Below are 26,889 nucleotides of genomic sequence, written 5' to 3'. Positions count from 1 at the left end.
AGTGGATACCTCTTCTCGCTAAAGTCTGTCTGGGCGGAGCAAGCGGAAGCTATCGAGGAGCGTCAGGGTCAACCGAGATAACCGCGCTCTCCAGTGGCCGAGCTTGCCGTCGGTTGAGTCGGTTTGGACGGTGGAGCCTTCAAATACTGGACGTCTGATTCCGCCGCCTTCGATGCCTGGATGGAGCGACGACGAGGACGAGGTGAGGTGAGGTAAGGCGAGAGGAGCCGGAGCTGGACGAGGGAGGGGTTGAATCCGGGTGGGAAGGGGTGAGAATGATGAGGGGCACCATAGCTCCCCGGTGCCCCGCCTTGGTGTCCCGCCTTGCTCTCTCCATGCTCCTACCTACTGGACCTACCCTATATCGCGCATCCTCGGCATCAAGCAGCGGTAATTGTAGCAAACGGCCAAGTATTTGTCCAGGCGACGACGTCATCCTTTCTACAGTACATACAAATGCAGCTCTTGGTCTCCTCTTCCCTCATTCCCCGCCCTCCCCCGTGTTACCCGACCTTGCCGCCCTTCCTTGGCCACCATTTACAGATGCAAGGCACGGCAATAGAATACCTAGTTGGCATTGTTGCGCGGCTCTTCCAACACGGGTACACACATACAACTCTCACCCTCTCGTCCGTTTCGTAGGCCAGGCCAAGTCCTCTCGCGTACCCTCGTCATGTATTCTGTCCTCTCCGCACACCATGCTACATCTAACCCAGCTTCCCGCCGCCACTTCCACACAAACAAATCACGGACAAGTCATCAATGCTGTCCAACACAGTGTACCTCGTATCCATGTTACCTGCCAAAACTCCCCATCTCAATGGTACATTCATCACGCTCCCGCCGTGGTCCTTTGTCTCGGCCTTGCACCTTTCCCCCCCTCGCCACCTCATCAGTCTACTGCCGCGTGGGCCAGAGGGGGAACCGACCGACAGCTGAGCTCCCCGTCTTCAGCCAACCGCTGTGCCAGCACGCCACTTTTCCCTTATCGATTGTCCTGATGCTGCCCACAAAGGAAGGGTCCTTGACGCTCCGCCGGCGCCAAGCCCCGCAATGGGCCTGTTATAGCTGAACCCCGGAATTGGTTCTGCATTGTCTGCGACAGCATCGGGCCGTCCACGTAAGAGTCTTGGGGCGCCTCCGACGAACTCGGGGTCAAAATTGGCCGTATCCAGCGCGTCAGCCTGGCCAGTCGTTAGCAGGAGTCATGGCCTTAGGGATGCTTGCACTCACCACGCTGGGCTTAAAGGTCGGCTCATACTTGCGCTGCAGCAGCTTCTCCAGTCAATGGCGTGAAAGAACGGATGAGCCTTGATCTCCGCCGACCCGTTGGCGCCGAGCCGCTCTTCGGGATTGCGGTTGCAGCTTGGTCAACAGATCCTGGCCGCCGGTGGCACCACATCCGAAAAGTGCAGTGGCTCTGATAGGATCTTGCGGTACATTTCATTGGTGTTTTCGTCGTAAAAGGGAGGCAGGCCAGTCAGCATCTCGTACAGCAGCACGCCCAGAGTCCACCAGTCGACCGTCTTGTTGTAGCCCTTGCCCATCAGCAGCTCCGGCGCAAGGTATTCGGGCGTCCCGCAAAAGGTATTCGTCCGGTCTTCGTCCTTCATGTCGAGCTTGCAGAGGCCAAAGTCGCAGAGCGCAATGTGGCCCTGGTAGTCGAGCAGGATGTTCTCGGGCTTTAGGTCGCGGTAGATGACGCTGAAGCCGTGCAGGCATTCCAGGGCGCAGAGCAGCTCCGCCGTGTAGAAGCGCGATCTGTTGACGTCGAACCGGTGTTCCTTTTGCAGATGGTGGAAGAGTTCTCCTCCATTGACAAACGCCAGCACGAAGTAGAGCTTCTCGGGCGACTGAAAGCTGAACTTGAGGGGGACAATGAAGGGATTGTTGATTTGTGCCAAGACAGACCGCTCGGCGAGCGTATGCGCCACCTCGGACCGGGAGATGATGTGGCTTTGCGAATCGTCTTGAGAGCGTAAATGCGGTTCGTGTCCTTTTTGCGTACCTGCATCACCTTCCCAAAGCTGCCCTTGCCCACAACCTTGAGCAGCTCAAAGTCTTCAATCTTGAGCTTGCCTGCTCGCGTCTCGACATATTCGACGCCGACCTTGATCTTGCCACTGCCGTACTGCACATCCACCCACTCGACGCCGCTTTGTCCTTCGCCCTTCTGGCCTTGGGCATGCTCGTCGGCAGCCTCTCCCGGTCCTTCTTGCTGGCCTTGGGGTCCTCACATACGGCTGCCGCCTCGAATCGAGGATTGATGCGAACGACGCCCAGAAAGATGTCCTGACCCGCCCGGACCCAGGAGCAGCGGTTGGGTTTCTGCGTACAGGTGGATGACAAGCTCCGTCATCCGGGAGACATCGAACTTGTACTGGTGCCGCCGCCTGCCCAGAGGGGATTCTCGTTGCCTTCGACGGAATTGACAAAGACCTGCACCTTGTCAAAGTCGAGAAGTGCGTAGGGCATGTATTTGCCTGAGATTCGGCCATGGTTTGTTGGTATACCGCCGAATCCACCGGCTGAGGAGTGTGGCCTGTTTGAGCCGTTCATGAAGGAACCGGCCGCTCGTTGCGAGGAAGAGGGTCGTACTGAGCCGGCCATGGTTGCCGCATTGCTAGATGACAGTGAGCCCTGGTGCTGCGAGGCAAAGGCAGCTCGGTGTTGCTCAGGCAGGGAGAAGCCTTGGCCCTCGTGGAGTGTGACGACAAGGATGCCGGGCTTGGGCGGCTTGACGACGGGCGCTTGGTTGCTTCCGAGGCAGCTAGTTTCAACACAGATATTAGCCCGGAATTGGCTTCCACCTGGCCAGGCACGATGAAAGCACATACCAATGGCGTTGTCGGTGGTCGGAGTCGTGGCGCCCGTGGCATTTTGAGCCTTGTCGTCCTTGTCTGTGATGGTCGAGGTAGAGGGGGATCGAGAAAAGGCGCTCAGGGTCCCCAGATGGGTATCCTTGAATTCTAGACGGGCAAGGCTGTCAGCTTCCGGTTGACACGGGGGGTGCTCGGGGACGCCGAAACGGGTCGTCCCGCCTAGAGGCTGGACATTGTCGGCTCGGGGAAGAGCAAGACGACGGGTACCAAAAAAACGTACTCTTGGTGAGTTTCCACGACATAGTGGCGGTATGCGTGGAAGCGGGGACGGCGGAGGACGACAAGGACGGGCGGTTGGTAGGGATCGTGACAGCTCAAGACGCGGGGCAAATGGGTATTTTGAATGGCGATGGTCGGTCAGTCAGGATAAAGGGGAGAGAGGAGACGCCGGGTCGGCGCAACGCAGTTCAGCTGTCGGGACGGAGGGTGCCAGATGGAATGGAGGGCTAGTGCTTTCTCCCCGGTGGCGACGAAGTGGGATCGCGGCCGAGTTGCTTATCCCAGGGTGGCTGTTGGTGACAGGTTGGCCTGGAAGTGGGTGGTAGTGGCAGAGTTGGCATGCGCAATGCAACCCCGCAGACGCCTGAAGCCTCCAGCTGCGCGAAAGGCGCCTTGACCGAAAGAGGGTGCGAGACTGGGTCAGTAGTCGACCAGGCTAAGGTAGGCCTGAGGATGCAGATAGTTGAGGACTGGCAGCTGGCTAGAGAGGGCGGAAACGACAGAAGACGAGGCCGGGTCGAGGGAGATGAGACGAGGGGTGGATGACGAGCGGCCGGCGTGGCTGAGGAAGGCGAATCGCCGCTGAACAAGGCTGGCAAAGGGTCAAGATCTCTTGGTGCTGGAACTTGGGGAGACAAAAGGGACAGAGGGAGAGAGAGGCTGCGCAAGGTTTGTACGTGTTTCGTTGGGAGAAGGGGTAGATGACGGCAACGACGAGGCGAAGCAGCAGCACAAACGACGCTGGTGAAATGGAGCCTCGGACGAAGGAAAGGGGGCCCAAATGCAGGTATATTGTGCTACGGTTAGTACCCGCACCTCGGGTCGAGGTATCTCGGGGAATGTGCCTCAGGCGCCGGCAGATGCCATGGGGTACTGCTATACAAAACACGGGGTTTGGAGGTACCCTGGCTCGGGCTATGAAATCATTCACGGGGCTTGACCACCTAGGTACCTTAAGGTACTAGGTAATTAGTACTAAGGCAGGGCAAGGGACGGTCAGCCATTGCAAGGGGGCATAGAATGCGCACTGTGTCTGCTTCTCGAACTGAGAGAGCCATTCCGGAATCCTGCCCGTCTTGTCAGTGCGCACATGAACAGAAACAAAAGGTGACGCACGGTGCTTCGAGATAAGATAGGGCAGACCGGCACCGCAGAAGTTACTCGCCAGAACACCCGGTGCATATCCGCACAGGACAGTACGGATACGAACAAATGAATGCGGCTTACTGGAGGGCAGAGGGGCCTACTGCTTCAAACAAGAAGAAAAGAAAATATTCATTCGCCCTTTTCCCCTTTAATTCCAGCAGGGCGACATAAGACGAGTCATTGGTTGTGGTCTGAGCCTGGGCGGCCTCATTTGATTACTAACCCACCTTCCTACCTTGTAAATGTCCAGGACCAGGCGCACCTTGCCAGGCACATCTCGGGCAAGGGGTCAAGAGGTGTTTGTACGGAGTATTAGCTTTCGTCCAAAATGGCGAGTGCTGAGAGCAGCCAGCAAGCGAATGGGGCGTCCATCTCATTGCGCAGCCGCGGCGAGATCTGACCCGTCTGAGCCCGTTCCCGACCAAGGGCACACGCGGCCCTATCGAGGTCAAACATGGCTCTGGCAAGGAAGGTAGTCCACGAGTTGGTCCTATAAGAGGAGATACGCAGCCATCAATTGCCTTGTACCGGGAGACAATCCAGGTGCAATTGATCGTTCTCTTGACAGCAATGGACACGTAGTAACCCGTAGGCGAATCTCGAAGCCCCGCAGGTACAAGCACAAGGTACCCGCCGTTCTGCAGCTGGTTGATACCTGACAATCCAGGCGCGTGGCCAGCCTGGCAGAAGCAGCAGCCTTCCATTCTGGTAGAGCCATGCTATGGGGGCATTTACCGCACATTTCCCACGAGCTCATCCCAAGCCTTTCGGTTCGCTTCAGCACGACAACAACAGCTGTATACCTTCGGCCTCCATCGATGCAGCAACGCCTCTTCCCTCTGCCTGAAAATATCCCGATCCTGCCCCTGTTGCATGGTGGTTGTTGGCGAGAGCGAAAGCCCACTACGCCGGTGACCGCCACGTCTCCCTTCCTCAGTCTACACCTCGAGTCGCCGATCCTCGGGCTGGATAAGAGCTTTGCACCGGCAGCTCAGGGCATCCACCCGCCGACACGATGAGATTGGACGTCAAGGTCAGTGCCAGTCTCTCCGGCTTCTAGGCCAGGATTGTGCGCTGACTCTCCATCTGCCCTCACAGCGCCAACTGTTCGCTCGCAGCGAACGAGTGAAGGGAATCGACTTTCACCCGCATGAGCCATGGATTCTCACGACCTCTATAGCGGTGCGTACACCGACTTCACTATTATTCGCCACATCTAAACCTCTGCAGGCCATGCATACATCTGGTCTTACGAGACGCAGCAAATCGTGAAGACTTTCGAGCTCACCGACGTCCCCGTTCGCGCCGGCCGATTCGTCTCGCGCAAGAATTGGATCGTCTGCGGTTCCGACGACTTCCAATTGCGCGTCTATAACTACAACACGTCGGAAAAGATCACTTCGTTCGAGGCGCATCCGGACTACATTCGAGCCATCGCTGTCCACCCGACCCTGCCCTTTATCCTCACCGCGTCCGACGACATGACCATCAAGCTGTGGGATTGGGACAAGGGCTGGAAATGCGTGCAGGTCTACGAGGGACACAGTCACTATGTTATGGGCCTCGCCATCAACCCCAAAGACACAAACACGTTTGCCTCGGCCTGCCTCGACCGCACCGTCAAGATCTGGAGCCTAGGCTCGGCCACTGCCAACTTCACTCTGGAGGCGCACGAGACCAAGGGCGTCAACCACGTCGACTACTACCCTCACTCCGATAAGCCCTACCTGCTCACCACGTCCGACGACCGAACCATCAAGGTGTGGGACTACACGACCAAGTCGTTGATTGCAACCCTCGAGGGCCACACCAACAACGTCTCTTTTGCATGCTACCACCCCGAGTTGCCCGTCATCATCTCCGGCTCCGAGGACGGCACCATCCGAGTCTGGCACGCGAACACGTACCGATTCGAACAGTCCCTGAACTACAGCCTCGAACGAGCGTGGTGCATTGCCTATCAAAAGGGACAGCAAGGCGTCGCCGTGGGCTTTGACGATGGCGCCGTCGTCGTCAAGCTGGGCCGCGAAGAGCCCGCCGTGTCCATGGACGCCTCTGAAAACTCATCTGGGCCAGACACAACGAAGTTGTGTCCTCCATCATCAAGGAGGCAAGTTGAGCTGCGCGTCGAGTATCTAAAGCTTCGACTGCTGACAAGTCTGTAGATGCCAGCATCAAGGACAATGAGCCAATCAGCCTCCCACAAAGACCTCGGAACGTGCGAAGTCTATCCGCAGACGCTGCTACACTCCCAACGGCCGCTTCGTCGCTGTGTGCGGAGACGGCGAATACATCATCTACACGGCTCTGGCCTGGCGCAACAAGGCCTTTGGCTCTGCGCTGGATTTCGTCTGGGCGTCCAAGGAAAACAGCAACGATTTCGCTATCCGCGAATCGCCCATGAGCGTCAAGGTGTACAAGAACTTTATTGAAAAGAGCGGCGGCCTGGACGTGGGTTTCCAGGCGGAGGGCCTCACCGGCGGTGTCTTGCTCGGCGTCATTGGTCAGGGCGGCGTCTCCTTTTTCGACTGGGCCACGGGCGGCCTCGTCCGAAGGATCGAGGTTGAGCCCAAGCAGGTTCGTGAGCTTGCCACAGCTGATGAACTCGGGGCACTGACATTGCGCAGGTCTATTGGTCGGATAGCGGTGAACTTATTGCGATTGCATGCGACGACACCTTTACGTGCTGCGATTCTCCTGAGAAAACTATGTCGAGGCAGTGCAGGCCGGTCAGGTGAACGAGGATGGCGTCGAGGCCGCGTTTGAAGTCATCACGGATATCAGCGAAAGGTAAGCCCGGCGGTCGCGTCGCGCCTCAGCGGCCTAGGCTGACCCCAGACAGTGTTCGGACAGGCGAATGGGTCGGGGACTGCTTCATCTACACCAATAGCACGAACCGACTCAATTACCTGGTTGGCGACCAGACGTATACCGTTTCCCACTTTGACAAGCCGATATATGTCCTTGGATACATCCAAAGAGACTCTCGCATCTACCTCGCGGACAAGGATGTCAACGTCACCTCGTTTGCCCTGTCGCTTCCCGTGTTGGAATACCAAACCTTGGTACCCGCGACGACATGGAGACGGCGGCCGAGCTGCTGCCGACCATTCCCGTGGACCAGCTGAACAAAATCGCGAGATTCTGGAAGGCCAAGGCCACAAGGAGTTGGCCTTGAGGTGGCGACAGACCCGGAGCACAAGTTCGACCTCGCTCGGCCTCAACCAGCTCGATATCGCCCTGGACCTGGCGCGCAAGGCGGACGCGGACCATAAGTGGAAGACGGTAGGCGACGCGGCTCTGGCGGGATGGGATGGCTCTTGCTGCGGAGTGCTTCGCACATGCCAAAGACCTCGGCTCTCTGCTTTGCTGCACTCGTCCACTGGCGACCGGCAAGGGCTTTCAAGCTGGCTGCTCAAGCGGAGGGCAACGCACAATGTCGCGTTCTCATGCTACTGGCTCCTGGGAGATGTCGACGGCTGCGTCGAAATGCTGACCAAGACTGGCCGTCTGGCCGAAGCGGTGCTTTTCGCGCAAACATAAGCCCAGTCTGGCCGCCTCCATCGTCAAGGACTGGAAAGAGAGTCTGGACAAGGGCAAGAAGGGACGGGTGGCAAAGCTCATCGGGGTCCCTGACGAGGACGCGGAGCTGTTCCCCGAGTGGGACGCGTGGTTGCAAGCGGAACGCGAAGGCGGCGACGCACTGGACAAGACGAACGTGGCGGGGGCAAATGGAGAGGCTCCCGTTGCCGAGAAACAGGCGCCGGCCGTGGACGCGGAGGAGGAGGAGGAGGAGGACGGAGGGGCGAGGCAAGGAGGACGAGGAGAACGCGGAGGATGAGGAATGGCTAGGCGCTCTCTGCTGTATTTCTGTTGCAAAAGTAGATGGCGGGACGAAGATGTCAATACTGGAGCAGGCCAATCCGCAAGGTGGAGCGAGCCAGCCATGGGCGCTGTCACTGTCGACCATTGGCGCCTGCCCAGTGAACTGGATAGAACGGTTCTCGAAACTATATGTTTTATTTTTTGATCAAAAAGATGCACAGAAGGCACTGAGTTGAAGTGACATGGACAAGTATATATATGCAAGTTGTTGGGATGCTTGAAAATCATTGCTGACCTCTTTGCGCCTGAACCAACCCACATGCAATGCTATTATTCTTTAAAGTGATGAAGAAGTCGCTCAATACCGACATGCATCCCTTGCTTCCTTTTCCTGTCTCTACAAGATAGCAACGGCCAAGCCAAAGGCGACGACGGCGGCGGCAGCCATGCCATTCTGGCGGGCCGGGGCGTTGCCGGACCGGGTGCTGCTGGAGACGGCGTTGGCGGCGGGGGTTGAGCTGGAGCGGTCTGAACCACAGGCGGAGAAGGCGTTTATGTTGGGGAGGTTGGAGCAGGCGGTGAGCTGGTTTGCGTTGCGCGAGGACCACGAGTCGAGCTGGGAGCTGTACGAGGAAAACTGGGCGGAAAGGTTGGGCGGGGTGGTGAAGCTGCAGAGGTCGGCGGGCGGCTTGCGCGCGAGGTCGGCCTCGAGGGCGGACTGGACCTCGGGGCGGGGTGGGCACGAGCTGAAGAGGGAGACGATGGCGCTGTAGCACTCAGTGGGGATGGTGGGCGAGGCGCCTCCCGTCTGCCGGGGGAGCAGGGCATGGGGGGTGTTGAGGGCGGCGGGCATGGCGGCCAGATAGTTTACTTCTGCCGAGGCCGACGAGGCGGCGGCGAGGGCGGCGAGGAGGGCGGCGAGACGGGACTGCATGGCGGCGTTTCCTTTTTGAAGGACGAGGCGAAAGATGTCAGAAGAGAGATGGCGAGCGAGGCGTGGTTGGCAGCTTGTTTTCAAGAATTCGAGAGCAGAGGCCGGGGGGAAGGCAAGGGAGAGAGGAAAGGGAGGGGCTTTTAATCTGTCCCGTGTCACGATTGCCGAGTGTTGGTGGACTTCTGGATCGAGGTAGGGCAGATTCCTGTTGTTCGGATCGTAGATCAGACAAAGACACTAGTCAGGCCTCGGGAGAGGGAGCGAGGTGAGCCTGTCACGATGACTCGAGGCCCATGGGTGACGGGAGTGGCCTCTGACTGAAATAGCCATGTCTTCGGCATTCAACCTCGGGAAAGATGCTTTCGATGGAGCAACAGAGAGGCAAGCGGCGGGTTTCAAGTCACTTGTAATGCGAGAGAGCATGGCAACACACGACCCAATCTCGAGAAAGGAAGGCGGACGGTTCATCCGAGGGCGCATCGGGCGGTTTCGCAAGTAATTAGGTAGTCATGTTCAAGGCAAGGGGAGTTTTGGGCAAGTGGGGACATTCTTTTTCCGTCCCGAATTTGAGTGCGCGCTGCAAGGATACAGAACCATTAAGCATGGGCCCACGAGTTTCAAGGAATGCAAGCGGGCTTGATGCCTGGATGAACCCTTGGGCAGAAGGCTAAATTAATTAACAATCCGACGAGAACGCATCCCATCTCGCACCCTGTCTCAGACCTTGTCTCCCATTTGCCCGTCACTCCAGCCGGCTGTCGAGACACAGGCGGGTTGTACCAGGCCAAGCTGGCAGCGGGTCCGGATTCCGAGGCAATCAGCGGTGGCATCCGCTCGTACTGTAGCGGTGACCTTAATACAGCTAGGCTGGATGTGTGTCTCGGCTGTGCATTTGCTGCTATCGCTGGGCTTTGCCCGTACTAGTTGTCGCTGTCCGCAACTCGGTGCGCGAGTCAGTTGGCGATCTACCAAGGTAGGTACGGTACAGTACAATAGGTAGGTACTGTACCAGGCAGGCTGCTCTCCGTACGGAGTACGTACCCAGAGAGGCCTTTGTCGTCGGCCGTCTCGGTGTGAATGTTGCCCGCGGGCTCTTGGCGGAGCAAAGCAAAGACACCGAACGTCTTGAAGCCCATGCTGTCAAGAAGATGAAGATGAAGAGCCGACAGTCTGTTCTGTACATGCTCGCTCTCGCTTCCTGCGACCGACAGCGAGCAGGTGGCGTGGTGAAAGCCACACGGGAGAGCCTACATGTAATGTACTGTGTAATTATGTATATCATAAGTCGGGTTGACTTCTTGTCTCGAGGTTGAACCCAACATCCGGCCGCCACCCCCCACTCGTCTGACCTCCCGGCAACCACGTTTTTCGTCGTGCGTCTTTTATTATCTCCTCTCGCCTCCGCCTTTTCATCAGGCCGGCTGGTGACTCCAGCCGCATGGAAAGGTCAAAGCGGCATCGGCCCTTTCGGCTCGTCGCCGCTGGGCGCGCTACGCCCAGCTGAAGCTAACGAGCGGATCCGTCGCATGATTATCAGATCCATCTGATAACAGCCACGAGATTTTACCTTTCTCTTTTTTTCTAGAGTTTGCTGTGCGTGTCAGTGACAGGCGGAAAGTAGGCTTCAAGACTGGAACAGACATTGTCGCCTCATCAACGTTGAGGTCGAGACTGCTGTACACGCGACCTGTTGATTCCACCGAACGACCACCCGCATCCGGAGCCTGTATTATTTTTCATTCTATTGGTATAGTTAAGAACGACCGCCTGCCTGCTCGACAGACCGGCCACTGACCAGCTGCTTCATTAGCTGCCGGCTTGCTTGCTGAAATCTTCCCACGTCGTCTCGTCCTCCTCCTCCTCCGCCTCCTCCTCCTCCTCCGCCTCCTCCTCCTCCGCCTCCTCCTCCTCCTCGCCACACTCATCAGCTACCAGCATCATCATCACCGCACCCGCACATCCGTCAGCATGGCAACGTCGCCATCGCCAAATACCGATGAAGGCCGCCCGCCACCTCGGCGCGGACGACGGCACCCATCCCCTCGACGCCGACAACGCCGCCCATCGCGCCCATCCAGGCGCCCTTCGGCCGCCGCCGCCGTCAGGACCTCACGTCGCCTGGCGTCGCCTCGCGTCGAGGCCCTGTCGGCGAGCATCTCCCGACGGACCGTATTTGCATCTTTCAGGCGTCTTCCTCCTGCCTACGCCTACGGGCTCGACGGCACCCTGCGCTACGCCTACCAGCCCGTCGCATCGGCCTCGTTCGGCGTCCACTCGCTTCAGGCCACCATCAACGTGGTTCGCGCCGTCATTGCCGCCGCCGCCCAGCCTGTGTCGGCCAAGATTGCCGACGTCTTTGGCCGCGTCGAGCCCTTTGCGTGGCCGTCTTCCTTTACGTTGTCGGCACCGTTGTCGAGGCCGTGTCCAACAACATCGACACCTTTGCTGGTGGCAGTGTCATCTACCAGATCGGCTACACCATGATTATTCTGCTCGTCGAGGTTATCATCGCCGACATCTCCTCGACCCGTGCCCGTCTCTTCTTCAGCTACATCCCCGCCCTTCCCTTCATCATCAACACCTGGGTCAGTGGCAACATCTCGGAAGCCGTCCTCGCCGCCACCACCTGGCGCTGGGGCGTTGCCATGTGGTGCATCATCTTTCCACTCTGCGCCATGCCTCTCATCCTCAGCCTCGGCGTCGTCGCTCGCCGTGCCCACAAGGAGGGGCGTCTGACCAACTATCGCTCCTCGTTTGAGATACTCGGCTTCCGCAGCTTGACTCTGGAGCTCTTCTGGCTCCTCGATGTCATTGGCCCCGTCCTCATGGTTGCCCCTTTGCCCTCATCCTCGTGCCCCTGACTTGCCGGAGGCTTCAGAGCAAGTGGAGAAGCGCGTCGGTCATCGCCCCCAGTCGTCGGCGTCTTGTGCATCCCCGTCTTCGTCCTCTGGGAACTCAAGGCGCCACCCGCTGGTGCCCTTTTCCTCATCAAGGACCGCTCCGTCTGGGCTCCTCGGCATCGCCATCTTCCTCAACTTCGCCTTCACCATGCAATCCGACTTTCTTCACCGTGCTGCAGGTCGCCTTTGACTTTTCCGTCAAGGCCGCCACCCGCGTCGTCTCCTCTACCTTCACCAGTGTCATTGTCGGACCTCCTTGGCCTGGTCGTCTTCAAGGTGCGCCGGCTCAAGATCTTTGTCGTTGTCGGAACCGCCCTGTACATGGTCGCCTTTGGCCTTCTCATCCACTACCGTGGCTCGACTTCGGGAAGCGGCCGAGCCGGCGTCATCGGCGCCCAGGTGCTTCTAGGTGTCGCCGGTGGCATGTTTCCATACACCGCCCAGGCCTCGCTGCAGGTCGGACTCAAGCACGAGAACCTGGCCGTCATGACTGGCATCTATCTGGCAATGTACAATGTCGGCTCCGCCCTTGGAAACACGGTGTCTGGGGCTATGTGGTCGCAGTTACTCCCCGCCAAGCTGGACGAGACGCTGGCCGACCTCAACTCGACGTTGGCCGCCGCGGCCTACGCCGACCCCTTTACCAACGTTGTTGCTGCCTATCCGGTGGGTACGCCCGAGAGGACAGCCGTCGTGGATGCGTACCAGTCGATCCAGCGCATCCTCTGCATCACGGGCGTCTGCCTCTGCGTGCCCTCATCTTTGCCGCGATGCTGCGCAACCCCAAGCTGAGCAACGAGCAGACGCTGGCCAAGGACAGCGCTTCTGAAACGGGGATGTCGACCTTGAGCGCCCTTGAGAGTGCATGCGACTCACTGGATATGGGGTATACTATGCACTGGATATGCAGCGGAGCGTCCTGTGCGACCCCGAGGCTGACGTCGGCAATCTTTGCCGACATGGGCTGAACGGCGGAACCACGTTGATGGTGGCCTGAAGTGAGTGAACGCCAAACGAGGCCGTAGGCGTAGGCGAGGAGGACGACGCCAAGAAGGATGCAAAACGGTCCGTCGGAGGATACATGCTGACGTTGAAGTCTGGTCCGACGGGTCAAATGGATGGACAGAGCGGAAGAGAGACCGTTCTTATATGGTGTCTGTGAGAGGCTGGTCGGAACTGAGCGCGGTGGATGATGCACAATGAGACAAGTGTAACTCCGTACAATGGACAGCAACGTCTCAGGCTGTCGCCGATGACTCATTATTTGCCCGTTGACATGCATTTCCAGTACCTCAGTGTCCTGCAGGCACCTTGTCATTGATGCTCATCCTCGGCAACGAAAGGCGCACTTACACGGCCCCATCGACACTCGCCGCCCCGCGAACAGAGACAAGGCCACACCATTGAGTTCCAACCTGGCGGTTTATTGCTTATACAATATACTGCCGGGGTAACGCAGTACCCGCCTGGATAGTCGCCGGTGCTCAAGTCTTGCACAGCATCGATGAAGGTGGCCAGGATAGCGCGGCTGACGGCCGAGGACATTGCCGACCGGGATTTTTCCTGAAGTGTCCAGAGTTATCGCCGCCATACGACCACCTCGCCTCTGGCCAAGAGATCAAGACGACGCCCGTTCCCACCTTCGAAAAACATACGGCTTCGACGAGCAAGACTTTGCCGAGCCGACGACCCGATAGGCTTTCTTGCGCTGACCGACGGCCAGCAGGTCATGGCTATGCGTTTGCGCTGAAGGACTGGAACAACGTGGCGCTCCTGCACACCATTGCGCTGGACGTCGAGGTTCGGGGGCAGGCAACGGCGCCACGCCTTCGGCGCCGTCGTCGGCTGGGCGCGGAGATTGGCGTGGCAGGCATCCGAGTCGAGTCGCAGTCCAATAATGTCGCGGCTGTCGCTTCTACAAGAAACTCGGCCTCAGGTTTGGCGGCTACGACGAGCTGCTCTACATGGGAGTGCAGGAGCACAAGGAAGAGACCGCCTTGTTCTGGTACTACGTGTTATGATCCGGATGATATGCCGAGTGATTGAACAACGTCTGGACCTGGAGTTGAGGCAATGGAAGAACATCAAAGTCATCATTGGCATGTTCTCGGTCCGTCATCAAGCTTAGGCTTCTTAGCCATCAAAAGGCGTCTCATATGGCCTTTCGGCCTGTGGCGTGATGCGTGCAGGTGACGCCTCTGTCCATTCTCCCAGTTGGCCAGAGCAGTGTGCTGGGTTACCCGATTGTCCCATACGACCACCGTTCCTCCTCCCACTTGATCCGGCCTGGAAGTCGGCACCGCCATGTGGTTGTAGAGGAACTGGAGGATGGCGTCGGACTCTTCCTTTTCATCCCTAAAATCTCGCGTGTAACTGTCAAGCAAACAAGTGTCAGCCACGTCGAGTTCATCGAGCCACCCAGCAGAATGCAGAGCGCTTCGTTTGTCCAGAACACCACACACTGATCGTTGACAAAGAGAGCCTTTTCTCCGTTGCCGGATGAGTCCGCACAATCGGGTGCTCGTTGACGACGGGCTCGTCTCTTGATGCTGGCCCTGATGGCGGCGGCGTTGACCTGCTCAATGCCCGAGTGCGTGGCCTTTGCCGTGAAGACGCTCCTGGAAGAGCGGGCTCAGACGCCTGTAGGCCTGGACGGCGTCGACAAAAGCGTGTCGCCTCCGGTGTCCGGCTTGTTCAGGATGTAGAGGAACGTTGTGCCGGGAGGCTGCTGCTCGTACGTGGCATCCGAGCCAGGCCACCGTGGTCGTGTGGTACCGAAGCATCTCCTCCTTGGCCTTGTCACCCTCGCCGCGGTGCACGAGCTGGATCTCGGATAGCTCTGGCACTCCCGATGTCGGGTGGATGTGGTGTCGGCCAAAGTAGGAGCCATGATGGAGGGCTTCGGAGATGGGGAGGTCGGCAAAGTCTGGTTCCGGAAGGCAACAACCTTGCGCTGTGCCACGTATAGTGCGAGCTCGTCCTTGCCGGCGTCGCTGAGCGAGGACAGCTGGATCCCTTTCACCTCGGAGCCGATGGTCGGGGTGAGGTCCGTGACGGAGGTGCCCGGCGGCAGCAGGTTGGGAAAAGACGGGTCGGCATCTTTGCCGTGTTCGTAGTGTTCAAAGGGCTCGAGAGGGGGGTATCTCTCCTCGGGGTTCCAGGTAGGCAAGTAGTGAAGGTACTGATATGCTGGGTCAACTTCCGATTTCCGGTCTCTGCGTCGAGGGGATAATCTGAGGATAATCACCTGGCGGCATTGTTGCCCTTTTGCCCGTTTCTACATCTCTGTCGATTGAGGTGCCGTCCGTCTCCTTGTACTTGCCGAATGTGAGCTTGTAAGTGGAAGAAGTCGTGACCTCAGTGGTTGTCCCGACAAGTGAGGGCGCCATTCTGTATATGGCAAGCAGGCGAGTCGTCGTCTTGGACCTCTCAGTCTTTACGGTGGAGGGGGGGCCTCGGCTCTAGATATATATGTATGGATGCCGAGGGATGGAGCTGGACCTGGCTCCCCCGGTTTTCAATCCGACTACTGACAGCCCACCCCCCTTTCCGGTCTCCAACGGGTCCATGCCCAGATCCCCGCAGTGACCGCATCACGCAACATATTGCGAAATGCAACTGATTGCTTCGCCATACCAGTCCAAAACGGATGTGCCATCTGCGAGGGGACTTGCGCCGGTCGACGTCGGAACTGGCCAGGCCGAGTTGACGCGATGATGGTGCGGATGACGCCACCGCTACATATGAGGTCAAGGAGGATGTCGAGCACGCAATCTCATGAGAGGTTGTGCACCCACGGCGCGTCTACATAACTGGGCCCCTTGCCGCGACGCAAAAAGGTTGTTAGCTGCGGCTTGAACACTGCCGTCCGCGTTTCACGTCTGATCCATGCACTTGGTTTCCCGCTTAGCTTGTGCTACCCGCTCATGAGCGCTGTTTGCTGACAACTTACATGTACGTAGCAGCTGCTCAAGAGCACGCACGCTCAAGTTAGAAAGGCCAGACGTCGAGATGTTGCCCAACCTCCTCTTTGCATCCGCTTCTGCCGTCTCAATGGGCATCGATACCCAACCGCCAGTATATGCCAAGCAAACTCGACTGGACATCCAGCCAAACCCATACGGTTGCAGTGCGACTCGACATGATTGGTTGCCATTTGTGTCGCTTGGAAGCAACACCTGCAGGGCTCGGCGATGCATGTTGGAGCGGCATCGTCAAGTGGCGGAGTCCGGAAGTGTCCAAATGTGTGTCAGAATAATGGCACGATGCGAGTTTGCTGTCCCGCGCAGGCACAACGCAGCGCCGGGGCCGGGGGCGGATACGTACATACGCGGAGACAACGGATGCGCGAGGGACGCGGTGCGCCGTCCGACGGGCCATGTGACAGTGTGGGCCGAAGCCGGGCTGCTTTTGCGAATGAAGCAAGCCGGGAAGCGGTGCCGGGTGGCTGTCGTATTCCACGGAGTTCGGATCATTGTCATTGATCGCGAAACGACGTTTCAGGACGGCGTTCACACCCGTTTGGCCATTCCACCTCCGTCAAATACGGTTGACTATATGATTTCATGTCTGCCGATGCGACGACTGCTCATGTCCTTGAGTATTCCATTTGTTGGCGTCCTCGGGAACTCGCCGGCGTACTAAGCCAGGAAGCGCTCCGAACACGCGAGTTAGGACAAGCAACTGATCGTGGTGCTTCCATCTCGGTTCTGAGCCCTGGTCTTGTTGGGGCTGAGGCTGGGTCGAGGCTCCGGGATGCTCAACTGAGCGCATCGTCACGCGGCACATGAACATGGGTGAGACATTGAAAGCCAATCATCTCGCCCAAGGGACATTTACCCTGGCTCAAGTCCACGGTTCGATACTAGGTATCGATCCGTGAATGCGCAACTTGCTGATCGCGGGAAGCTTTCCATGGGAAAGATACACGGGGGTGAATACTGATCCGAGGACGACGCAGGATGCCATCTCATCAGCATATCGCAAGGGGAAATCTCCAACTGGCACACGTGGTAGTTGTTGATGAAGCCATGATGCTCGTTTATCGCTGCGGCCATCCGGCCGGTAAACTCGAGATCAACTGAAGCCTCGCAGCGTTGCATAGACGCATCGAGGTCGGACGGTACTTGTTTTCTGAGGAGAAGCCCACGCCGTCGCCTACCTCAGTCGCTCCGCCGGTCAGGACGACGGATTATCCAAGCCTTGATCCATTGGTTCTAGATGCATCCGACTGCTGTAAAGTGTCTCGTGGCAATGCGTCAATGCGTCAACGGTAGGGATAAGCCAGTTTCACGTATGAGCCGGCCACTCGTGAGACATGCGGATGTTGCACACAAGCACGCGAGACTCGATCGCAAGCGTGTTTTCCGAGGTGCTTGTCTCTACTTGTCGTTGCCCTGAATTGTGTCTCTATTGAGATTGGGCGCCAGCTTTGCTACCCGCCTCTCGCAAGTATGTGAATTGAACTGGCGTCGAGAAAAGAAAGTTGAAGCCACGGAAGACGGCGGAATACGCGACGAACCGCTCGCCGGACTCTTTTCACCATGAAGAAGCGCCAATGGGGAAACAGTGAGAGACCGAGAGGAAGGGTTGTCGAGGAGCTTGTCAAGATCTGGACATGGACATTTAGACTGGCTATCGATGAGACATCTTGCAGGCTTCATGTTCAGATGGTTTCGATAAGGTGTAAGAATCAAATTTCGAGCTGTCATCGATGGCATCGGCTGCCTACCAGCTAAGCCAGCACTGTCTGCTTGAGCCTTTGCCTTTGGTCGAAGATCGAGTACTTCAGAGGACCTGTATATCAGGCTGTTTGGATGTGCGAGACTACGTGTAGGGATTATTAGCAACCAGGTGTAGCGTGCATTGTTCAAGGCTCTGATTTTCTTGATTTACCTCCCAGAGGTACGTCTGTATGGCATACCCATATGAACTCGGCCAGCCAGCATAAGAGCAGAGATGTCAATCCAAATGGCCGGGGATTTGTCAACATGTCTCCGACCAAGTCTGAATTCAGGTTTGATCACCAAGACGCTCGTGTGCACCACAACACCATCTGCCACAGCACATGAAGCAGTCGCCGCCGATAATCCAAACAGAGACGTGTCAATGAAACCCAAGAACTTATTGCGTGTTGCAACATGAGCTCACGAGATTACATCAAGCGAAGGGGTGACCGCATGAATATTTCCAGAGCTCGGTTCTGGAACGACACGAAAGCGACATGAAACCAGCGCGCAGTAGAGGCCAGCATTGATGATCTCGAACTATCCAAGACGCGGGAACTAAAGGCATCCAGTGCTGGCACTGATACGTTCGCTTACTTTCAGGGTGGTGAAGCCACCACCAGACACCAACAATGCTTCCACACACCACTCGCTATGATTGACCCGACTGAAAGCGTGGAGGAGGACTGCTGGAAATACGTCATGGGCCCAAGAGCCTCGCGTCATTACGAACCGACAAGCTTGGTTGTTAAATAACCTTAATTTCAGGTGCTGGCCTAAACGTACATGCTCTCTGCCTGATGGGGAAGGTCAGCAAGCGGTGGCATCAGACGACCGGACGACACAGGCCCGGATGAGCCTTGGCAAGCCATTCATGGAGCCGATGCCTGAGGGGCCACAAGACATTTTCATATGACCCATGATCCTGGATCCAGGCCCTGCAAAGATCGACGATGTGACCCCGCAACAACAGCCCTGCGTCTGATCTGCACAGGCCGGCTGATGAGCGGGGAGTACTCCGGACGTACGAACAAGGGTGTCAAATTCCGGGCGACAAGCTAGCTTCCGTGGGGTATCTAGGGGGTAGCAGTACTCCGGGTAAAACGCGTCCGCCCGACTGTCCAGGAGGTCACACAAGACACGCGTCTGACTACAGGACCTGGCGGTCCGGCTCTGCCTTGGGCGTCTCTTGGCAGCCAGCAATGCGCCTGTGTCGGACAACGGCACTCGCCGCAGTCTGCCGCCGACATGAGACCGGCAGCCAAGATACACTGTTTGTGGCAGCAGTTCAACGATGACTGCATAAAACCAGGTCCCTACAAGCTGAGGGGGATCACACAGCCTCCAGCCTCCCTCCAGCCAGGAGGGGCGATGGTGCTGTGTCTACGAAGTATAATAGACTGAACGATAGCATTCCATGGCTCGGCAAGGACGCCTCCCTGCCATTCCACCTACCCCTGCCACCGTGGCATCTATGCTTTTATTCTTGTTCTTCCTCGACCGTATTTTGTCACTCGGTCTCCCCTGACCACGGCTTACAATCCACGGGCGCTAACATCCGGCCCGTTTCGTTAGTTGACTTCGACTCTAGTCGTCATGCAACTCCTACATGCGGTCCTATGGAGCAGCTTATTTTGGCTATCAGTCGCTGCGGGATCTTTGCAGTCCGTCTTTAAGCGCGCTCCCGTGCCGTACAGGGTCCAGACGCCGCCCCTGGACACGGACTGGACATACAAGGTCGGCAGAGACCCTTGGCCCGAGCATCCTCGCCCCCAGCTCCGTAGAGATGTCTGGCAGAACCTGAACGGAATCTGGACGTATCAAGAGGCCAGGAGCGCCGCCGATATCGACAAGCTCCCCGGCGGTCTCCTTGAGCGCGAGGTCCTGGTCCCGTCATGTATCGAAAGCGGCCTGTCGGGGATCCAGCTCTCAACGTAACACGCATGTGGTTTGCGAGAAGCTTTCGAGTTTCAAAGGAATGGGAAGGAAGTCGGTCACCTCCACTTTGAAGCCGTGGATTATGACGCCACCGTTTTTGTCAACGGAGTCAAAGTTGGCAATCATGTTGGCGGATATTTTCGATTCAGCCTCGACGTGACGGCTCAAGTCAAGTTTGACGAGGACAACGAACTGTAAGCTCACTCTTCTCCGCGAGTTGCGTGCTGATGTCTTGTGGATCTGACCGATGGTTGAACGCAGACTGGTTTTCGTGTACGATCCTTCCGACTCCGAGGTCATTCCCGTCGGCAAACAAACCAAGAATCCAAGACACATTTGGTACAGGCCGTGCTCGGAATCTGGCAGACGGTGTGGCTAGAGAGCGTTCAAGAGACCACATCCAGCAACTCGACGTGGCGGCCGGCATGGACGGAATCGGTACGCATGCCCGCGGGATGGAAATAGACACAACTGTGGATGCTGACCTCGCCCAGTCACCTTGACCGCTCATAGTTCTCGAGAGGAGGAAACCCCATCGAAGTTTCCATCTACAACCGAAAAGGGCACGTGGTTGCTCGCCGAAGAGGAAATGCCGACACGGAACTCCAGTTTGAGGTGGACAACCCCGAACTTTGGGAGCCATCTTCGCCCACTCTGTACAACATGACCATCAAGATGGGCGAAGACGAAGTCCAAAGCTATACCGGATTCCGAACGATTTCCAAGGGCCTCGTCAACGGCATTCAGCGGCCACTTCTGAACGGGGACTTTGTCTTTCTGTTCGGCACTCTCGATCAAGGATACTGGCCCGATGGGCTCTACACGCCGCCCAGTCGTGAGGCTATGATTTATGACCTGAAGATGCTCAAGTCCCTGGGCTTCAACATGGTTCGAAAGTAAGTCTCGTGCTCGTGACGTTTCGCCCAGACTCACCGCCGTGCTCACGCAATGAACTCTTAGAGTTGAGCCCGATCTTCTTATCAAGCATGTGATGAAATAGGCTTGATGGTTGTTCAAGATATGCCAAGCTTGCCGGATGACTTCAACCGGCTACCCAATGACGCACAGCAAAAGGAGTTTCAGCGCCAGCTTGAAGTCCTCATCAGCGAGCACAAGAGCTATCCGTCCATTGTGACCTGGGTAAGACGTGGCGAGGCAGGGTGAACGAATCGTTAGAGTCAATGAGCTAACGTGCTGCTTGACAGGTCATTTACAACGAAGGCTGGGGCCAGCGGAGAAACGCACCGTATCCCGAAGGGCAACTCACTGATGTCGTGCGCAGCATTGACCCTACGAGGTTGATTGACTCCGTGACAGGCTGGTTCGATCACGGGTTTGGGACTTTTCCGTAAGCTTATGCCGCGAAGAAAACAGGGAAACTTAATTGCAAACTGACACCGTTGATCCCAGGATAACCACCATTACGCGAATCCCCAGGCACGCCATTTTATTCCATTGCATCTTCCCCGTATGATCCAACGCGAATTGGCTTCCAGGGCGAGTTTGGGGAATTGGCCACAATGTTTCAGCCGATCAGTGAGTTGGCCCTGTTCTTTACGCGCTCAAGGTTCTGACGCCGTTTCGGCTGCTAACGGTTTCACTCGTGCTCAGCCTTTGGAAAGTCCAGCAGGCGATAGACACAATCAACCAGACATACGAGGTCAGCAAAGACCTAAACGCCTATAACTATAGAGCTAGCGTCTTTATGGAGCTGCGCGAGCAAGTTGAGCGGTATGCATGCAGCGGAGGCGTCTGGACCCAAACAACGGACGTTGAGGGTGAGGTTAACGGGCTGTACACATACGATCGCCGCTTGCTGCGTCCAGATGTGCAGCAGTGGAAGGACGACATCGCGCTCCTTTACCGGGCTGCGCTCGCACGAGGGGTACGCTAATCATGAATGTTTTAACGACAATCCGGATTATGAGGACGGGTTGATGTTCAGCTGCTGTGCCTGCAGTAAGGAGCATTGTCCCTATGCTCTTTTAGCTGTTGGGACATGTTGATTCGGATATTAGTTCAGGAGGCATTGGCATGACTGGGATGGTGAGAGAGCGGCGAGTGCACGGAGGTGACAGCTCGCGTTCATGTGCGGGTGGCTGGAGACAACCCTTGGGAAGAGACCAGGGCCTTATTATCGTCGGCTGCGGCGCCTGGCCCTCTACATGTGGTTTTGGGGCCGACACTGGATTTTCATCCATTAATTATGTAACGGCTTGGAGGAACAGCGCATCTTAGTCCGCCTGCTAGATGGAGCGTTGATGATGCTGAAATCCTTGTCATACTTATTCATTTTGCGTAATGCAAGAAACAACCTGTGCAGGCATACATTCGTGGACATGACAGGAATGCTTTGAGCGCTATAATCATGCAACGTCACTCCTATTCAGCTGAACGAGAACAGGCGAGCTGCCCTTCCGCGACATCGCCCCCGCCAACTGTCCTTGTCTCTCGACGGGAAAGGGAGAAAGACTTACGAGTGGTTGGCGGATGGCACCCGACCAAGTTGTTCCCTAGTGGCCTGTCTTGTGGATATGGTGTGGGTGCAAGGCGTGCGCATGCCTCGAAGTGGCCGGATCCGTAACCATCAAGTCCGGACTCGTAGAGGTTGAAACTCTGGAATTCCCTAGCACCATAGAATCAAATTACCGGTAAGAAGGGTGTACATCTTTATTTCTCCAAAGATTAATAGCACCTTTCTCCATTCGGCGTTTACATCAGCTACGCATGTATACCGCTGTAGCATGCTATAAATCTCGAGCGGCACGTAGCTGGATAGCGACGGGTAAGAAGGCCAAATATTGTACTGTCCACCGACTCATCTACGCGCACATTCTCAACACAAACTCCCACCGCTCAACCGAAAATAAAGTCCAGCCATGCCGGCCATTGTCATGATTACATATGCCCGGTCTCCGGACCTACAATTCAACCATTCGCACTATTATTCGACTCACATGCCGCTGTGCAATCAGAAATGGGCAAAGTACGGTTTCCAGTCGTGGGACGTGGTAGAAATGACCGAAGATTCACCATACGCTTTGATGTGCGTCATGCGGTGGACCAGCATGGAGGCGTACCAGAAGGCTATGCAAGAAGAAGGAGCAGAGATCATGGCGGATATCAAGAACTTCACAAATGTCCGTCCGGTGGCCTTGAAGGGAACCGTCAAGGAGCAGTGGTCAGCAGGAAAATGAAGCTTCGTGAACGATGGCGTTAAGGAGGGCCAAGGACAACGGCTAGACTAGGTTAAAGATTCGTGAATTATGCATGTCAACACTTCTCCGAGACATGTTCACCCGCGTGCAATCATGACAGACAATACTCTAAATTTGGCCTGTTGTATGTTCCCGCTGCCGATCCTCACCCTCCGCATCTAGTCCGTTTAACGAACATGAGGCGATGACCAGATCCGGCCTTACTTCAAAGTCTCATCCGACCTTGTCGAAACGGACAGGGCGATAAGAGCACTCCGGATACGTTCAAAACGAGAGGCTAGTGGGTTTTGCTTGAACTTTACCGATGCCGTCATGTTATCCCGGTCATGAAGGCTTGGCAGGAAACTCCGTAGGTCCCCGAGAATGGGGAGTCGGCGTATGTCGTCTATGGGAAAGCTTATCGAGCAGTGTTACGCAATGGTGCACCCGCTTCCGGGTGCGTATATCCTGCTTTGACCTGGACCGAACAGCCTTAATATTTCTTATGCCGTTCCGTCTAAGGACTTATATATACCAAATAACTTTGCCAGGCCAATGGATCCTGTTCAATCCTGCCGCCCCAAGCATTTGATGAGCCCCTGAACCCGTTATCCTGAGCGCCCTACCCTTAGTCTCTATTCAAGGCATCCACGCACTCCGGGACAATGCTGTCAGCCCAGCTGCCCCAACCGGCCGGTCCAAACCAACAACTCAACCCTGGACAGAGGTCTCAGCAGTTGAGTGACCTGGCTGGCGCCGGCAATGGCCAGTTGGCAGACAAGCCGTACGGCCGTCGCCTGGCTATCAACATCATCGAGGACCTGGCCAAAAACGAGCCGTCGCGTCCCTTCGTCTTCACTCCCAATGGCTCCGAGGCCAAGGACGGCTGGGCCAAGGTGACTTACAAGCAAATCTACAACGCCATCAACCATGTTGCCGGAGAAATCACAAAGAAACTCGGACCTGCGCCTGCGGGTGTTCCCTACCGTTGGGTACATCGGACCCAACGATGTTCGCTACCTCATCATGATGCTGGGATGCGTCAAGGCTGGATACCAGGCTTTCTTCGTTTCGCCGCGAAACAGTCTTGAAGGCTTCCTCTCCCTGTTCGAGGCAACCAACTGCAACGCGTTTTACTACGCCGAGGCGAACCGCCAACTCGTCCAAACCTGGATGAAGAAGAGAAAGCTGCAGGCTTTCGCGGCTCCAAGCGCAGATGTTTGGCTCAACGCCGAGCCACAACTGTTCCCGTACAGCAAGTCGTTTGAAGAAGCGCAGTGGGATCCCATGGTCGTCCTTCACACCAGTGGATCGACCGGTATACCCAAGCCCATCGTCGTCAGGCAGGGCCTTTGCCATCGCGGACGCGTTTCGCTTTCTCCCGACGAGCCATGGCGCCAAGTTCTCGCTGCAGGAATGGAGCGACAGGTCCACGAGACTGTTCCTCCCAATGCCAATGTTCCACGCGGCCGCCGTCTACGTGTTCTTGTCGATGGCCATTTTTACGGACAGCCCATCGCACTTGGCATCCCTGAGCGCCCGCTAAACTCTGATCTTGTTATCCAGTGCCTTGCCCAGTCTGAGCTGACGCCGCTCTCCTCCTCCTTCGATCATGGAGGAATTGAGCCACACCGAGGAGGGTATCGAGACGCTCAGGAAGTTGAACTTTGTGTCTTTTGGAGGAGGTAAGATTCTACGCCCGAGTCTTCTCGTTTCCCTGTGGCTAAACCTTTCCAGGCGCTCTCTCAAAGGCAGCTGGCGACATGCTTGTCGAACGTGGAGTCACCTTGGAGAACTCCATGGCGTCCACAGAGTAAGTATTCAATGAAAAATTCAATGCCGATTTTGTTTAACATGTTCGTCTACAGGCATTTCCCCCTCGGTATTTCCAACGGAACTCCAAGCTGTGGCAGTACTTTTTCAATATGGATGTTATGGGGGCAGACTGGCGCCCGCTGGAAGATGACGATGGTGTCCATGAGCTTGTCTCGTTCGGAAGGACGCCAACGGGCGTCGACAGCAAGGCGTCTTCTATACCTTCCCAGACGCGCAAGAATGGGCGACCAGGACATCTTCAAGCGCCACCCCGATCTCCCGGACCATTGGATGTACCAGGGACGAATTGACAACATCATCGTCTTCTCCAATGGCGAAAAGCTCAACCCCGTCAGCATCGAGGCAGCCGTCACTGCGCACGCAACGTGAAGGGTGCCGTCGTTGTCGGACACCAGAGATTCCAGCCTGCACTGTTGGTTGAGCCTGCCTCCCACCCGACAAGCGACGAGGAAAGAGAAGTTCCTCGAGGATTTGTGGCCGCTCGTCGAAGAAATCAACAAGGAGACGGTGGCTCGGCCGCATCAATCGGTCCTTTGCCGGACTGACCGATCCCGCGAAGCCGTTTCCTCGAGCTGGAAAGGGTCAATTCAGCGAGCCGCCGCCCTGCAGCTCTACAAGGATGAGATCGACACACTGTACGAGAACGCATGGTCCGGTGGAGCGTCGGGCCCGATCGCCCTCGATTTCGACAGTGCCGACAAGCTGACTGGCTCCATAATTGACTTGCTGCAAACAAAGTTTGGGCCCCGGAGCTGGAGGGCGATACCGACATCTTCAGCGCTGGCATCGACTCTGCCCAAGTCATCCAGATGGCAAACATGCTGCGCTCCGGCGTGGACGCTGCCCATCCGTCCGATAACCCGAATCAGTAGCGCCTGGACGACATTTACGCCAACCCTACTCCTTCGCAGATGGCTGCACATCTTCTTGCCGTGGTCAATGGGTCTTCGATCGGGGGCAAAGAGCGGAGAGTGAAGTCTCCATTGCGCAGAGACTTCTGTCCAAGTACACGAGCGATTTGCCAGCTCCCGTCTCAGGCAAGCAAGAGCCACTCTTTGAAGGCCAGACAGTGCTTTTGACCGGTACTACGGGATCACTGGGCGCCTACATGCTGGACATGATGTGCTCCTCCCCTCAGGTGAAGAAGATTGTGGCCTTGAACCGAGGCTCGGATGGAGGCCGCTCCCGGCAACCTGGCGTCAGCGGAGAACGAGGATTGAGCCAAGACTTTTCTAAAGTCGAGTTTGTGCAAGCGGACCTTTCCAAGCCCAGATTGGGCGTCGAGGAGAAGATGTACAACAACCTCCTGCATGAGGCTGACCGAATCATTCACAACGCATGGCCGGTCAACTTCAACATCAGCGTCGGGTCCTTTGAGCCGCATATCAAGGGTGTGCGTCACTTTGTGGACTTTGCCGCCGCAGCCAAGAAGCGTGTGCCGTCCTTTTCCTCTCCAGCGTTAGCACGGCCGGTACTTGGTCTTCAGACGACGAAGTGCCAGAGACTGGCTTTACCGATCTCAACCTGCCAACCATGGGCTACGGACGGTCTAAAGCGGTCAGCAGCTTGATCCTGGACGAGGCGCGAGAAGTGTGGGCTGTCGACGGCGGTGATCCGGGTCGGCCAAATCGGTGGCCCCGTAAGAAGGAGCTTGGAACAAGCAGGAGTTTTACCCGAGTCTCGTCGCTAGTGCCAGTCACCTCGGAGTCCTTCCTGACCAGCTTGGACCGCGACACGTTGTTGATTGGGTCCCTATTGAAGATACCGCAAGCGTCATCTTGAGATCGCGGGAGTGACAGCCAAGGTGCCGGCCTCTGAGATATCTGGCTACTACCATGCTTGTAATCCGCCAAGACAGACTGGACAGAGTTGCCCACGCCGTCAAGAAATATTATGGCGACAGAATCAAGAAGCTTTGTGAGCTTGGAAGAGTGGCTCGACGTTCTCGAGAAGAGCGCCACCGACAACGCTGACCTGGAGAAGAACCCTCCATCAAGCTGCTTGATACACAGGCAGACGCCGCCGTATAAAGCCGGCCGTCACTCGACGCCTTCGAAACCAAGCGGGCAAGGGAGAATAGTGCAATGATGCGGAAGATGGAGAAGATTAACCCAAGTCTGGTGGAGCTATGGTGCTCCCAATGGGCATTTTGAGCCAAGTACTGAACAAAGGCTGCGAGAGAGGAGAGTAATGACCGTGATGGATAGGACGCGGAGGGATAAAAGCCCTGACTTTGTCGGCGGGTAGGGCAGGTTACACAATGGTCTTCGTTGGAAGACGACATAC

The 26,889-nt window shown here is 56.8% G+C and overlaps 9 protein-coding genes across 9 annotated transcripts; 6 read left to right on the top strand and 3 right to left on the bottom strand.

Annotated features, from left to right (window-relative positions):
- Window positions 1-18: 18 nt before the first annotated feature.
- HRG_11984 (kinase) lies at window positions 19-3,124 on the bottom strand (the record flags this gene model as incomplete). The annotated part of the gene is made up of 10 exons (XM_044870454.1): window positions 19-176; window positions 1,043-1,184; window positions 1,234-1,275; window positions 1,398-1,934; window positions 2,009-2,188; window positions 2,242-2,328; window positions 2,382-2,439; window positions 2,599-2,770; window positions 2,838-2,969; window positions 3,103-3,124. The coding sequence occupies 10 exons, from the start codon at window positions 3,122-3,124 to the stop codon at window positions 19-21; spliced, it is 1,530 nt and encodes a 509-aa protein (XP_044714462.1).
- A 2,280-nt stretch (window positions 3,125-5,404) lies between these two features.
- On the top strand, window positions 5,405-8,088 carry HRG_11983 (coatomer WD associated domain-containing protein; the record flags this gene model as incomplete). The annotated part of the gene is made up of 9 exons (XM_044870453.1): window positions 5,405-5,429; window positions 5,478-6,361; window positions 6,413-6,520; window positions 6,573-6,824; window positions 6,875-6,893; window positions 6,968-7,037; window positions 7,090-7,312; window positions 7,389-7,532; window positions 7,768-8,088. 9 exons carry the CDS (start codon window positions 5,405-5,407, stop codon window positions 8,086-8,088), a joined length of 2,046 nt encoding a protein of 681 aa, XP_044714461.1.
- A 381-nt stretch (window positions 8,089-8,469) lies between these two features.
- Window positions 8,470-9,006, bottom strand: HRG_11982 (uncharacterized protein; the record flags this gene model as incomplete). Its single annotated transcript, XM_044870452.1, has 1 exon — window positions 8,470-9,006. The coding sequence occupies one exon, from the start codon at window positions 9,004-9,006 to the stop codon at window positions 8,470-8,472; it is 537 nt and encodes a 178-aa protein (XP_044714460.1).
- Window positions 9,007-10,974: 1,968 nt separating this feature from the next.
- Window positions 10,975-12,874, top strand: HRG_11981 (siderophore iron transporter; the record flags this gene model as incomplete). The annotated part of the gene is made up of 4 exons (XM_044870451.1): window positions 10,975-11,405; window positions 11,462-11,820; window positions 11,920-12,576; window positions 12,624-12,874. 4 exons carry the CDS (start codon window positions 10,975-10,977, stop codon window positions 12,872-12,874), a joined length of 1,698 nt encoding a protein of 565 aa, XP_044714459.1.
- Window positions 12,875-13,914: 1,040 nt separating this feature from the next.
- HRG_11980 (uncharacterized protein) lies at window positions 13,915-15,163 on the bottom strand (the record flags this gene model as incomplete). Its single annotated transcript, XM_044870450.1, has 6 exons — window positions 13,915-13,965; window positions 14,147-14,279; window positions 14,369-14,524; window positions 14,682-14,728; window positions 14,854-15,095; window positions 15,154-15,163. 6 exons carry the CDS (start codon window positions 15,161-15,163, stop codon window positions 13,915-13,917), a joined length of 639 nt encoding a protein of 212 aa, XP_044714458.1.
- Window positions 15,164-19,228: 4,065 nt separating this feature from the next.
- HRG_11979 (glycosyl hydrolases family 2 domain-containing protein) lies at window positions 19,229-21,044 on the top strand (the record flags this gene model as incomplete). The annotated part of the gene is made up of 10 exons (XM_044870449.1): window positions 19,229-19,529; window positions 19,593-19,764; window positions 19,832-19,843; window positions 19,950-20,008; window positions 20,065-20,082; window positions 20,133-20,466; window positions 20,531-20,558; window positions 20,639-20,710; window positions 20,776-20,918; window positions 20,981-21,044. The coding sequence occupies 10 exons, from the start codon at window positions 19,229-19,231 to the stop codon at window positions 21,042-21,044; spliced, it is 1,203 nt and encodes a 400-aa protein (XP_044714457.1).
- Window positions 21,045-22,449: 1,405 nt separating this feature from the next.
- On the top strand, window positions 22,450-22,767 carry HRG_11978 (uncharacterized protein; the record flags this gene model as incomplete). The annotated part of the gene is made up of 1 exon (XM_044870448.1): window positions 22,450-22,767. One exon carries the CDS (start codon window positions 22,450-22,452, stop codon window positions 22,765-22,767), a length of 318 nt encoding a protein of 105 aa, XP_044714456.1.
- Window positions 22,768-23,432: 665 nt separating this feature from the next.
- Window positions 23,433-24,313, top strand: HRG_11977 (AMP-binding enzyme domain-containing protein; the record flags this gene model as incomplete). Its single annotated transcript, XM_044870447.1, has 3 exons — window positions 23,433-23,759; window positions 23,815-24,110; window positions 24,157-24,313. 3 exons carry the CDS (start codon window positions 23,433-23,435, stop codon window positions 24,311-24,313), a joined length of 780 nt encoding a protein of 259 aa, XP_044714455.1.
- A 1,201-nt stretch (window positions 24,314-25,514) lies between these two features.
- Window positions 25,515-26,347, top strand: HRG_11976 (male sterility protein; the record flags this gene model as incomplete). Its single annotated transcript, XM_044870446.1, has 4 exons — window positions 25,515-25,608; window positions 25,665-26,036; window positions 26,090-26,242; window positions 26,325-26,347. 4 exons carry the CDS (start codon window positions 25,515-25,517, stop codon window positions 26,345-26,347), a joined length of 642 nt encoding a protein of 213 aa, XP_044714454.1.
- Between the last annotated feature and the right edge of the window lie 542 nt (window positions 26,348-26,889).

Source organism: Hirsutella rhossiliensis (genome assembly GCF_020360975.1).
Source record: "Hirsutella rhossiliensis strain HR02 chromosome Unknown scaffold00032, whole genome shotgun sequence".
NCBI classification, from domain to species: Eukaryota; Fungi; Ascomycota; class Sordariomycetes; order Hypocreales; family Ophiocordycipitaceae; genus Hirsutella; species Hirsutella rhossiliensis.
The sequence above is the reverse complement of the archived record's forward strand: the minus strand, read 5'-3'. Positions and strand labels throughout refer to the sequence as shown.